Source organism: Crotalus tigris, unplaced genomic scaffold (assembly GCF_016545835.1).
Source record: "Crotalus tigris isolate CLP2741 ecotype Arizona unplaced genomic scaffold, ASM1654583v1 scf7180000018636.906410, whole genome shotgun sequence".
In the NCBI taxonomy this organism is placed as follows: domain Eukaryota; kingdom Metazoa; phylum Chordata; class Lepidosauria; order Squamata; family Viperidae; genus Crotalus; species Crotalus tigris.
Window position 1 is genome coordinate 591,927 of NW_024097116.1, and position 14,100 is coordinate 606,026.

General features: G+C 38.7%; 1 protein-coding gene across 3 annotated transcripts in view; it reads right to left on the reverse strand.

Moving 5' to 3' along the window:
* CRB1 (crumbs cell polarity complex component 1) overlaps positions 1 to 14,100 on the reverse strand; it is a 141,189-nt gene that overhangs the window by 104,270 nt on the left and 22,819 nt on the right. For 2 of the 3 annotated variants that reach the window (XM_039355206.1, XM_039355208.1), the window contains exon 2: positions 7,456 to 8,034. In XM_039355206.1, coding sequence (XP_039211140.1) covers positions 7,456 to 8,034 — 579 coding nt within the window. Of the gene's footprint in view, positions 1 to 6,136; positions 6,210 to 7,455; positions 8,035 to 14,100 lie in introns of those variants that run through there. The other variant, XM_039355210.1, reaches the window with a different exon arrangement.

Below are 14,100 nucleotides of genomic sequence, written 5' to 3' on the forward strand. Positions count from 1 at the left end.
GCCAAACGTCATGGAAACATTAATTAAAATTTATTCTTAGAGTTGAGGGCTGAATTCAGTTTCCTAAAAGGTCCTTTCCAACTTCAGATTCTATGAAATTCCAAATCACTTTTAACTCTCCAGAGTAATTCAAAGCATTCCAACAAATTCAGTTTTGGTTCAAAGATTCAGATTGAAGCTTGAATTCATTTCATTTGAATGGAGGTAGCGCACTGATGATGTGATGTTTGCCTGGCATATTGTGAAACATGAACGGTGTGCATGAAATATCATAAAAACTGTTTCACACAGGATTTGCATGAATATTTTGTGAGATGCATGTTCTCTTGTTCCTCCCAAAGATCATGCTTTATTCTCAAAACATGTATGCAAGCAACTATATAGTCAGACCACCATGATGTTTTTGAAAAGATTTCTAGACATACACATCATATTGTTTGCACTGAGACAATGGGCAATACATTTAATCCTGAGAATTGTTCTCATGTCACAAAGTGTACAGAATCTACATGTTCGGCAATTGTTGAAACAATTTAAAGTTTAGGAGAAGAATAACAAAAAGATTATGCCAAGGAACAATAGGCAAATCTTGAGGACTGGAGGGGCAGGTTACTCAAAAAAATTGTCATAAGTATTAGGTTTACACACAAAGACCCACACACACCAAAAACACTGTCTAGTGACCGGAAATCTGTCAGGAGTTGTTAATAGCCATTCCTTGTGAACATTTGATAACACAGTGACAATACTAAATGAACTGTGTATGCATATATATCTCAGAACAGCCATATTAAACAAATATACCTTCCTCACTCATTATCATTATCATGAAACTACGGCTTGATTTTGCTCTGCTGGATCAGGCTATTGGTCTATCAAAACAAATAACTTCCCTTAGGCTACTGAGCACAAGACTCTTTCCATCTATAAAAATCTATCCATGCAACACACACGCACACACACACACACACACACACACGCACACACACACACACACAGAGTATATATGGTATATACAGTACATACATGGCAATGGAAAATATATACAGTATAAATACACACACACACACACATATATAACGTATAAAATATATAAGGCCACCACATAATTATTTGCCCAAGTTCCCATGCTGCTACTTCATTTGTTATCCAAATGTGTGTGTGTGTGTGTGTGTGTGTGTGAGGCTTGGATTATTTTAAGTCAGAAATTGCATTTTGATAATAAATGAAGTAGCAGCATGGGAACTTGGGCAAATAATTATGTGATTGGCCTTAAGCTGCATCTACAAGCTGAACAATAGTCTATCACAGTGGTTCTCAACCTTTTTAATGCCGCAACACCCAACCAGTCATAAGTCGAGAACTACTCAACTGGTCGTAAGTCGAGGACTACTCAACTGGTGCAGCACCGTTTGCAGAATGCGACTTTTGGCAGGCTCAGCAGGGCAGAGACAGCCTGGACAATTCCTATTGGCTTTTGAAAGCCAATAGAATTAGACTCTATTCAAGAGAGCCTATTCTATTGGCTTTCAAAAGCCAATAGAATAAAGGAGTAGCATAGCTAAGGAAAAGGGGAAAAAAATGGTGGACTGCGTTATTTGGCGACCCCTGTGAAATGGTCGTTCGACCCCAAATGGGGTCCCGACCCACAGGTTGAGAACCACTGGTCTATCTTCTACTCCATGTTAAGAAACGAATGTGATAAAGAAAATTGTCACTTAACAAACTCTTGCAGATAAAATAGACTTTTGTCTTCCAACAAAAGTACTAAATGTAATCCAACAAAGTTGGAGTGACATCCAGCAAAGAAACATCATTAGCCATTTAAAAAAACAATAGAACATGATTTTCACTCTTTTAACAAGCCACGTTTAATCTGTTAGCTGACATGTTATCTAAGAAAATCCACAGTATCCTTCTGTATAACGCTTACTTTGATAGTCAACATTTTTCTTCAAGGTAGATCTTAACTTCACTTTACAAGTACCTCATCAGGAACACAGGAAACTGGTCTCTCTGGAGAATTCTATATTTTCTTCAGGTTAATGAATGTTTAAATAATGAAACATAACTTTTTTATTTCCAGCATGTCCAGCACCAGTTGCACGCCATCATTTAACAGCTGTCCAACCCAGGCACTATGAACAAGATATATCTATATAAGAATATATAGGTACAGATATATAATGAGCATAATAAAAATGCAGATTCTCCTCCACTACTCTCCTGACTGCCTAAAGGTTCAGTCTTCCCTGTGATTCAGGCATCCTAAGCTCCTTCCTTCTAGTGAAAATTATACAAGACATTTCTTAGCTCTTTGATGGAGGGGGACAAAAAAAATAATAAAAAAATCACCCAGCAGATCAGTTGCAGAACACTGTCTGGAGAGCTCACCGAGCAACTTGCAACCCAGAGCCGGTAACAAGAGCATTTGGTTAGCATTACCGTGGTTAATTTATTGCCAGCTCTCAGCATACATATCAAAAGTTATAAGCTTTTTTTAACAACCCAGGGAAATGAGATGAGGGTGGATGATTTCCCACTGTGATTCATGGTGTCAGGCTGGGCTAATAGCAATAGGCAAGCTCCCTCTGACTGAGTAAATGAGGATTTTTATTACCAGCAGAGACACCTTGGGAGTTTCATCTAAGATTCCCTCTGGCTCGTGCATTTAACACATCTCACTCACAGTGAGCTGCAGAAAGCTAAACAACCACCCGAACAACAGCAGGAGCTGCTGATAAATCATTCTGTTAAGTGGGCTTTAAAACCCACTATTTTATTATTGCAGAAACAGGAAGCTTCCCTTTATGGAATTATTACTCTTATTATTTTAGGTATGGATGCTAGAAACTATCCTCCAGCGGTTTTCTCAGCACATCTCTTTGGGTTTATATTTTATGCCGTACTTTCTTTGCAGTTTTTAAACCCTTCTAGCAATCTGTACAGATTCTTGTACTATACTTCCCTAAACAAAGCTATTGAAACTGAAGGAGCCAAACAAAATAAACTTAAAAACAGACAGCACTCCTAGAATGTGCAAGAGGACTAGTGACTGGGGAGATTGCTCTTGTTTTTCTTTTTTTTCCTATAGGTGTCTCAACTTGAAATGGTGCTTAAGCAGGAAAGAGTCAAAGGCAGAATTGCCAGAAAGAGATTTTCATAATGACCCAGGATTGGCTGAGTTTTCAACTGGATGGAAAACTGCAAACATGGAAGAAGTAGAAGAAATAGGGGGTGTTTCTTTTTTCAATGTTTTCCCTGATCGGTACTGTCCTTTTGAATGGCTTATTTTTATTTCAGCTATAGCTGAATTACAAGTGTGTCTCCAGAAGCAGTCATCTGATTATGATCATAAATATGATGAAGCCATCCTAGAAAGGGATTACGCATTATTACAAGGGGAATAGTAATTTGAATTTCTTAGCACTACAGAACTTGACCATGCTTTAGGAATACTTAAAAATCCTATCTTCCCTATTTAGTTCAGGGTACTGACCTCTGCTTAGGTTTGCAGAAATTAAATCTTTTAAACTTTCAGTTCTACTGTCCTCCTGGTAGGTAGGGCTAGTCAGTAAGCTTAACTGATAACAATGGCTTTTTTTTAAATAAAGAAATTAATAATTGTGATACAAAGGACAATGTGCTTGATAATACGTGAGATTGGAAGAGAAAATTTCCTTTCCTTCCCTTCCCTTCCCTTCCCTTCCCTTCCCTTTCCTTTCCTCTCCCTTCTCTCCTCTCCTCTCTCTTTCCTTTCCTTCTTTCCTCAATCCCTACATGACCAACTAGCCAGATAATAAATGATGCTGAATGACAATCAGATTCAAAATAAGGATAAACTTGCTAAAAAAATTATTATTTTTTAGATAAACAACATTCAGATCATTGCCATGCCCTGTAGGGCAAGCATGGGTGAAAAGAGTATGAATGCTACTGTAAAAAGCTTGTATTTGGAGGAAGAAGTTCTTCTAGATAAGGTGACTGAAGCAACAAATACATAAGAACACCTCTGTTTCTATCTGTGGCACGTTCCATGGTAAATAATCAGTCAAATGATTGGTGAAATGTGAAAAGGAAAATGGAAGGGGGGGAGGCAGAAAGTTTGGAAGTAGGACAATACTACTCTTTCTTCCATCTGATGTTCAAGTTTCTTTTCCTGATTTAGGCCACCAGTCCTGCTGAGCAATCCCAAATCCTGTCTGGATGATTTAATTTTCTCCTTTCACTTTTTAATACTAGTTTTCTTCTTGTTGTTGAATGGCGAGCCTGTCTTCCCCTTCATCAAGGAGTTTATTCCTGGATCACAGCTATTGCCTTTGGTTTGGCTAACAGTCATGTCATACAGCTTTCCTCATACAACAGGAGGTCCAGGTTGAATGTGATCATTTCAGAGCAACCGTACCGACAGTTAATGGGCTTTTCCTCTCTCTCTCCTTTCTGTCTTTCCTGTGGCTGTGTAGTTCTTCTCATCACTTGCCCTGGACCAAGACACATACTGGTAGCAGCAGGGTGGCAGGAAAGCAACATACTTTTTATTTGAAATATTATTTGGTGTCCATGTGATGGATCTTAACTGAAGGCAGACATCAACACAAAGTCTATGCCACTCAACAGAAAAGATCTACTTTTACTTTTTGACATAACTCCTGACTCCTTGACAATTTATTTCCCAGGGGTGGAGAAGAGATAGGACGTAACGTTTACAGTCCTGTAAACACGATCATATTTTTGTACACTATGTGTTATCTGCTACCTTATTTTCTAGAAATTGTTCACTAAGTTTAATTTGTTGGAGGGTTATTTGGGTCGATAATTTTACATGTCAGCTATGCTCCTGATTAAAATTTTCAGGATGAAACCACACAATTCTCCGTGACAACAACATACATTCAGGAATGCACTCAGGGCACTTCAGCACGAGGATTTGTGCCAGTATGAAAGCAGGTCCAGACTGCGATGTCCCCAGGACATGAGTGGCTCTGAAGAGCTGAGCTGATTTATTTCCAGCTCAGCTGTCTTGTAGCTAAAATGGCTGCAAACTATTTTCCCACCGATGAGAACATTTGCTTTCCTGCTCTTCCTGATTCCAACATTTGGGTCCTGTGAGGTCTCACAGTTCCCTTTTAAGAGTTCAGAGAGATCCTAAAGCACTGGGTCAACTGGATTTCAAAGGTTCCTCCCTTCATTCCCCATTTGAGTGAAACTAGGGGAGAGTATTTTTGTTGCTACAGCAGTTTAGAGCACAAATTTTCTCCCTTTGTTTTTAGCATTTCAAGTCAGCAGAAGTGAATTGCTTCTCACATTTAGCACACACAATTAGCACACATCCTGTTTTGCTTTCATCCCTTTCTTTTAATACTGATTCTTTCCCAAAGTAAATACATAGTTGATCTACCCTTCAGAGACTATAGGACAGTGATGGCCACTCGGTTAGAAACCGAGTGGCCAAAACCTGGCCCTGTCCCCTCCCTGCAGGGCCACTCACTGCCTCCAGGGCCTGCTGCAGATCGCCCAGGCAGCCCAGCAGCGCCATGGCAGCCACATACTCTGCCCGTGCCCCACAGCATCAACTGTGCATGATGGGGCATGAGGCCAGATTCGTGTCTATGCAGCCTGGCTGCCATGTTCTTGGCTGCGCTGCTACTCATGGGCCACGCTCGGGGGTGACTCTCCTCCATGGGGGCTGCTGGTGAGGAGGGGGTCACAGGGGGAGGCGAGGCTGGGGCAATGGCACGTGTACCTACAGAGAGGGCTCCAAGTGCTGCCTCTGGCACACGTGCCATAGATTCGCTACCATTGCTATAGGACGAATGATATGATATAATACAAAGGGCCAATTAGATGATGGTGCCAGTGAGGTTCTGGAGGACAAATTCAATCAAATAAGCACAAGGAATGAAATTGAACCAGATTCATAAAAAATACTGAGCAATTTCAATTTAACTATATTTTTAATCCTTATAATACTATTTTATCAGCTTGTGAAAGGATATTTAAAGGAAAAAAACTGGCATTTTTGTTTAAAAGAGGCCCAACATCAAAACAGCAGCAGTTAATTCTATTGATTTCAGTAATGGCGGATAGTGCCTCTTATACTGTATACATCAGTTCCAACGATTTTAATGGAACATACTTGCCAAGAAATTTGAGTTGCAAGTAAATATCTTCTGCCTTTTCATGTACAGTTGCTGAAATGCAGGAACGGGCTATTGAAAAAAAATGTGCAATATTAAGAAATATTATTGGAAATTTCATGGTGAGATTTCACATGATATTGTGTGAAGTGAGGTTAAACAAGAACATATTGCATTGATCTCCAACTGTGCTTTTTTCTTGGGATTTGTGAACTTACCCTATAAATGATTCATACCGAACAGTGGTTAGATAATCCTACACTTTGACAGGCAAGACAATAATCTAGCAACTAGATAAAAATCAAAAGTGAATTTAAGATTCACAGAAATATTGTCATGTGCTGAAAAATGTGCAGCTTTATGAGAGATAAGGCAAAGCTTCAGAATGCATAACCACCTTGTCAGGACATATGAAAATGTCTCTTTCTAAGAGGGGGTGATGGAGGTGGCCTTTGATGAAGGTGATCTGAAAGTGTGATGCATAATTTAGAGTGATTCTTATAGAATCCCTGCAGCTGCAATCCCATGGTGAAGTGGTAAGGGAGTATTAGGTCCATAACGAGATTTCAGTCTACAGCTGGTAAAGTGAAATGAAGGGAAAGTGAAACCACAGCATATGTTATGTGAAAACAGTGTGTAGCACTGCTGAGTGGAGAAAGCAGCATGAAACTGACAGTTGCTAGCATGAGAGAGAAGGCTGTATACATACTATAGGTCAAGCAGATCGATACGAAAACTAAGCAGGCATGGAGGTCCAAGAAGGTAAAGACTGGTAGCAATGGAAATTATGGAAGGTCAGCTTCAAAAGAGAAGTCAACAGAGTTCCAGATAGTTATACCTTGTTCAACAAACTTTCTCAAAAGGGAAATGGATGGAAAGGAAAAGGAACTCAAGGAGGACACTAAGGATTTCCCACATTATATCCCAATACTTACAATGGAGAGTGAGGTACCCTCTGCTGATCAGACACATACACAAATATTAAATATTAAAATGTGGGGTCTTTGGTGTGCTTTGAGCTTGATTGTTTTCTTGCAAACATTTCAGTACCCCACCTAGGTAACATCATCACTAATGCAATAGAACATCAAACCGGAGAATCTTTTCTCCATGTATTCCACAGATAGCGCATTGCATGCTGACATACCCAGAGCTGATTTTCCAACTTCCAGCGTCCAAATGAGAGGATTCCAGTGGCTGTTCATACAATTTGCATAGGTTTGCCAAAACAAGGGGACTTGAGTAGCTGTCTGGAATACATGTGCCTTGGGGGACGCAAAATATAGGTTGCACGTATACTAATTTTGTGAGTTCTTACCTGTATACTCAAGAGGACAAATGCACTCATACTTCCCTATGAGGTTCAAACAAGTGGCACCATTCAGGCAAGGTTCAGAAACACATTCATTCACCTCCCGGTCACAGTGCTTTCCTTGGTAACCTGGGACACAATAGCAGGAATATCCCCCGATCTTGTCTCTGCACACAGCTCCATTGAGGCAAGGAGTGGAAAGGCATTCGTCAATGTCAGTTTCACAGTGTACACCTGTGAATCCTTCAGCACAGGAACAGGTGGGACCACTAGGTGCATCCTGGCAAGTGCCTCCATGCCTACAGAAGTATGAGTCACACAAGCTAGTGGCAGTTTCACAAACAATGCCAGTGTACCCCATGGGACAATCACAAGTAAAGTCAAGGTTTCCAGGAACACTTGCACAAGTAGCATTGTGAAGGCAAGGGAGAGAAGAGCAAGGATCTTTAATACAGTCTTCAGCAGAAATGTCCACTGATGTGTCCAGACAGTGGCAACTAGTGGCTGTGGCATCAGCGTGGCACTCAGACTCCTTTTGGCAAGAATTGGACAGGCACTTGGGGCCATCATTCATGCAAAGTGATTCTAAAAATGATAGAAACACAAAAGAAAAAATAATATACAACTTTCAGCAAATCAGCAAGTGAGCTATGCAAGAAAAACTTGCAACCCCCTTTTCTAGTTTAATAGGGACTCTTGTCCAGGGCTTAAAAATGCATATCTATCCCATAATCAGCATTACAAGCCAATATTGGGACTAACATATCTTATAGTTCTATATACATAATTATTTTACAATTATTTATTTTGCCATACTTATTCTGAGGTAAACTGTTTTTCTTCCAAATGAGTAGGCACTCTCATTTCTACTTCTACTGTTATAGGGATAATTCACAAACCTTTAAAGTGACTCTCCCAAAAATAAATAAAAAATTGGTTAACTTTTGTAGTTGGCACAAGGATTCATTTTGATTCACACCCATTTTCCTCCCCCATGCCTTCCCCCCACTAATTCCTTTTCCTTTGTAAAATACTCTGTCTGTACTCAGTCTGGATTTCAAGACAGTAGAAGATCATGCATCTTGCTCCTGTTCTGCAGAACAGTAAGCATAATGCTTGATCTATTTACACATGAAAATAATATTTCATACACCTACTATAATTTGTTGAAGGGTAGGAAGTATCAGGCAAACTTTCTATAGGGTGACTTTAAACATAAATAAAATAAAATGTAATATATGAGTGTGTGCGTGTGTGTTAAAAAAACCTACTGTATCAATCATTTAAAATATAAATACAGAGTGTTGTGGAGAGATCTAGATAGACCATAGCTTGGAGAACCATCAAGTATTGCAAAGTAAGAAGTTGATTTTTCTAGTTTTTAAAGGTGCTGCTGTTTTATACAGCTGCAAAACTCTCTCTCTTCCTCTCCCTCCCTCTCTTTCTCTCTCCCCCACAATTTTTTTTCCAACCCGTTCTTGGAAAAATATTTTATGTACCAGCCATCCAAATCATTACTTGGAAAGCTGCAAGTGTTACATCTCAAAAAAGAATAAAGCCTAAAAAGGAAGTTATGTCTTCACTGCAGTACTTTCTTATATGGCACTAATAAATTATGAGATTAAAAAAATATATAGGGGAAGATGCTGGCGACAGGTTATAAAAGTGAACATCTCTCCCTAGGTTGTTTTTAGCCTTTCCACTATAAAGGTTTTGAGAACAAGATTTGAAAAAAAAAAACAACACAACAATTCCAACCATATCAGTTCCTGATCTAATAAACAAAAATCGAGCTCCAGTCAGTTGGTCATTTATATATTGCATGAGCCTTAGTACAGCATTGAATCTCCTATGCCTTAGAATGTAAACTGTGTTCTCTTGTCTTTAAATATATATATTAAATATACTGAAAAGGCACGTGTGACCTAGTCCGAAATATATGAACGTTCATTTTTGGAGAATGTAGGGAATTCTTTTGTAAGCAGACATAATTTCCTTCTTTACAGGGCTCAGTTGGCATATGTATCTCCCTGAAAAGGGGAGCATAGATAACTTCCCTGTGTCTGGCCTTTTCACACAGGAAAGCGAGTATCTAATTCCATGGGAACTACCTTTCCTGTATATCCTGACCTGTTTTGTGTGTAACCCTTGCAAGGGGGTAAAAAGCATGCTGTGTACAGGCACAAGTGCTTCCTCATGCTTGAGCTACAAACATCTGTTCTTGAAATAAGAATATTGTCCCAATTAACACTGTCAGGAGGGAGTAAAGAGAGTGTGAGAGAAAGGATGGGGTGTAGGTTAAAGCCTGCATTGATGACAGGAGCTGGGTCTTAGCAGCTTCAGATATAGAATTAGAACCACACAAATTCTCTTCTGCTCTCCACCAATTAAGATCACTTAGCAGTGACCTGCTCTGACAAAAAAAAATTTTTTTTAGAAAAATTTAACTTCTAAAAATATTAAAATAAACTGCTGATCACTCTAAATTTAGACTGACTGATACATTAAGTAATGCTCGGAGTCTATTTAAAAGACATTACAGCACTAACCTAATTACTCAAATAATTAGTGCCAAACATTTTACCCCATCGTTAAAGCCTTTTGATGTAACTGAGAAGCTTGGCTTAGAAAATGGAATATATTACAGTTGAAGTAATGATGAGTTTTCCCAGGAAGATTTTGTTCACATTAAAGACTGCCATCCACTGGCTAGTATTAGTATTAATCAAGATATAGCAGAAATTCTTTTTTAAAAAATCCCACAAAAACATTGACATCTGATATTATAACACAATTAGTATAAAACAGGAAGCCTGATACTATGGAAAAGTGACTTTCCTTCAGAGTTGTTGGGAAAGTCTGTACAGTTGCTGTTAAATTGTAATTGTTAATATGATTGAAGGGAGGAAATTATTAAATACATGGGATGCAATCACATAAACGGAAATTAATCAAGATAATATTTTTAATTAAATGAAATGCATTTTTTTTTCTCCTGTCTCCATTTTTTGGAATGTGATCAATGTACGCCATTTCAACACCATTCCGACACAAGGCCTAAGAAACATTGTACGTCCTTTGCTCCCTTGAGAAGTTTACATTACTGGCAAACGATAGAAGCAAACAGAAGTGATCAATCAGCAGAAAAGTGAGTGGACTCACTGTGGCACTGGGTGCTCTACTGTGAGACAGGAAGGGAGGAAGGAAGGAAGGAAGAAAGGAAAGAAAGAAAGAAAGAAAGAAAGAAAGAAAGAAAGAGGAAAGAAAGAAGGAAGGAAGGAAGGAAGGAAGGAAGGAAGGAAGGAAGGAAGGAAGGAAGGAAGGGATTCCATGGACATTTCCATGTAACCATCTCTTCCTGGTTACATGTACCTGTCCCATCAGGTCTAGCAGAAAAGGAAAGTTACAGTCCCATCTATTAAGGAATGTCATCTGATGGGACCCAGAGGAGAGCTTTTTCTGCCATGGGACTTGACCCTTAAAATACCATTCCCCTGGAGCAGGGGTGCCAAACTGCTGGCCTGTGGACCTGATGCATCATAGCAAAACCATGCCCATCCCAGCTCCGGCAATGGAGAAAAAGTTGTGATATGTCGTGACACGTCATGTGGCGTGACGAGTTTGACACTCCTGCCCTAGAGGTTAGATTGACCCCAACCCTACTTGCCTTTTAAAAGGCTCTATCAATAGTTGTGTTAATGTGCCTTGGCATCCAGTGACAGTTCAGGACCTGACAGATGGTTATACTAATTGATCCATGATTTTCACTTGCCCAGTGGTGGAATTCAAATATGTGAGCAACCGGTTCTCTGTGCGGATGCCACTTCCGGAAGCCCTTTCTGGGCCTGAGCAACAAAAAATTAGCTATCGGTTCTGCTGAAGTGGTGCGAACCGGCTAAATCCCACCACTGCACTTGCCTGTCTTTTATGTTTTTTGGTTTAAATTTTGAGTTTTAAAGGGGATTTACTTATTGATTTTGGTGTTTTGCTTACTGGTTATATTATTTGCTTGTTTTAATAATGGGAGTCACCTACAGTAATAAAAGTGAGATGGGCGGTTACACAAACTGAATATGTAAGAAATGAAATCTATTTCTCTCGAGGAACTGGGTTCAATTTAAAGACAACTTTAGTTTTTGGTAATTTTTTTCTAGATCAAGAATGTGCTTTGTTGGCTCAAGGCTGCATCAGACATGTGTGTTGTATTGAGGTCTGCATCCTTAAGGTTACTCAGGGTATTCAGAAAATGACTTGGCATAGTTAGTGGGTTTTTTCTTTTAAACGTGAAATGAACTCTTTAAATCTCTGCAAGTTAATGTTCTTCTTGTATTCTAATCTCTCTATGGACTCATGGAGCAATAAAAGGGATATGTTTTTTACACCCCTTTCCTAGATCATTGAATGGTCTCTCCCTTTGGCAGAATGCACCAGCTTGTGAATCTTTCTAGCTATTGGAGAATTTAGACCTACAGGGAACTGAAACCATAGAAAGGGATATTTTTTTAATAACAGAGCAGGGATATAAAAGTAATCTATTATGGATTATTTTCGAGGGAAATGGTATGGCAAACCAAAAAGAATCCATCATATTATGCATAAAAATGTAATATTATAGTTTAGTTATTAGGGAAAGAGACACATAAAGTGTTAAGGGATTTTACATATGAAAAGAAATTGCAGCGTTCCTACTTTTTTTTTTTTCAATTCACAAGTTATATTAGTATTTACATTTATTGCTGAATATAGGTTTGTATGCAATGTCAGCCTTCCATTTTGGCTTTATCTTCCAGACCCAGATATCTTAAGAGTGGCACCCCACAATACAATAATAGTTGCCATTTCCTTCATGCAAATCATATTTCCAGAAAGATCATTACAGTGGTCACAATACAGTAAAGTACAATACAGAACAACACAGTGGCCAGTATTGTGTATCAGCTTGACCTAGTGCAAGAATTCTCAATGTGGCACCTAAGAGTGCCAATGTAGTCACGGACACCTCCTTTGTCACCTCCTGGATTTCAGATATGTGTGATTTGTCTACATTAAAACCTAATTTAATTTAAGAACTGTTAAGCTGCAATGCTGCAAAACAAGGATTTTCAGCTTCCAGCATAATTGTTCTGTTCAAGAGTGGCCCTGGGTCTCAAATGGCTTCCATTCCCTCTTTTAGAAAATAAAAATGATGGGTGGCTACTACTTAGTCTCTGTTTGGATATGGATCTGCTTTTCTGAAAAATAAAAAAGCAACCGAGAATAATAAGGAATGTTTTGCAGGATAGTAGGCTAGAGTGGTGTGTGTAGCAAGTAGCATTCGTATAATTCCACATTTTGTAACTGGCTAGAAATATCACAGCCATGAATGTGCCCCTTACTATAGGCAAAGAAGTAGTAGTTGCAGAAAACTTATTTTCTTCCTTCCTGCCAGATGGGACTCTCTGCTTTTACTGACTTTTGCCTTAGAAGAGCAAAACCTGTTGACAATTATCCAAGAAAGAAAAGCACTAAGAAAAGTTCCAGCACCCCACGTTGATATAAATGTCATCTTAGACTTGCCTTCTTAAAAGTGCCCTTTCTTCCTTTCTCTCAGTTCCTTCTATATCTTGTCTCTTTAAACTTAGCATAATAGCCCACCTCCATTTCCATTATTTGGGGACTCAATAACTGTTTAACAAGATATGTATTCAGTAAATAATAAAAATATTTTGAAATATTCCCTAAAATTAAACTGAGACACAATTAGAGCTGATTTCTATGCATCAGCTAGGTGGTTTTTTTTTTTTGTTCTGTGCCTTAGAATTGTACAAATATTTTCTTAGTAGTCAAGTGATTCTTTAAAGCAATCCAACCTGCCAATGAGATTATACTCAACAATGCTCAATTCATGGTACCAATGAAATATCTTCAAATCCTAAATAAGAATTGAAATAACATGTTTTATAGGACATATATTGGTTGCCCAAGGTATTCAGCATGGTATTAAGGAATTTGTTGCTATAGTATGCCTAGGCGTGTCTCAATTTGTTTGCAATGGGTTGTGACAGACAGTGAAGAAAACATCCTGAAAAATCTACCAAGAATTCCCTGGCAAATCAAACGCAGAAGGCTATATATGTTATCTTGAGTTTTCTAGTGCTACATAATGGCTCTTAAGGAAATGCCAAAAGAATAAGAATATAAGTGTATAACTTTATGAAGAGCCTAAGAGACATGGAACACTTTTTCTCAGTCATATACAATATGAAAAGAAAGAGAAATGGGATACTTGAATTATACAGAATAGTAGGCAACACATTAAAATAAGCCAGGGAAAAAAATGATCCAGAGGGCCTACAGAAAAGCACTAAGTTTTATTTTTGGCATTTTCACCCAGCCATGGATCTCTGTGAATCACAAAGCTGCTGACCTGTTCTGTTGTGTATCACAGGCAATACTGTTGATAAGCAAATGGTGGTGCTGTTGATTGTGGCATTCTATAATCTTCATATTCATTGCCAGTCTTCAAGAATTACACAGTTAGATTTCATGAGTCCATTATCATGTTCTTAGCATGTTTTCCCAGGTTCACTTAAGCCCTTTACTATACATTCATAGACAAACTATAAACTATCTGTTCCAATAGGGTATGAGCAAAATAATCCTCTCAACTGC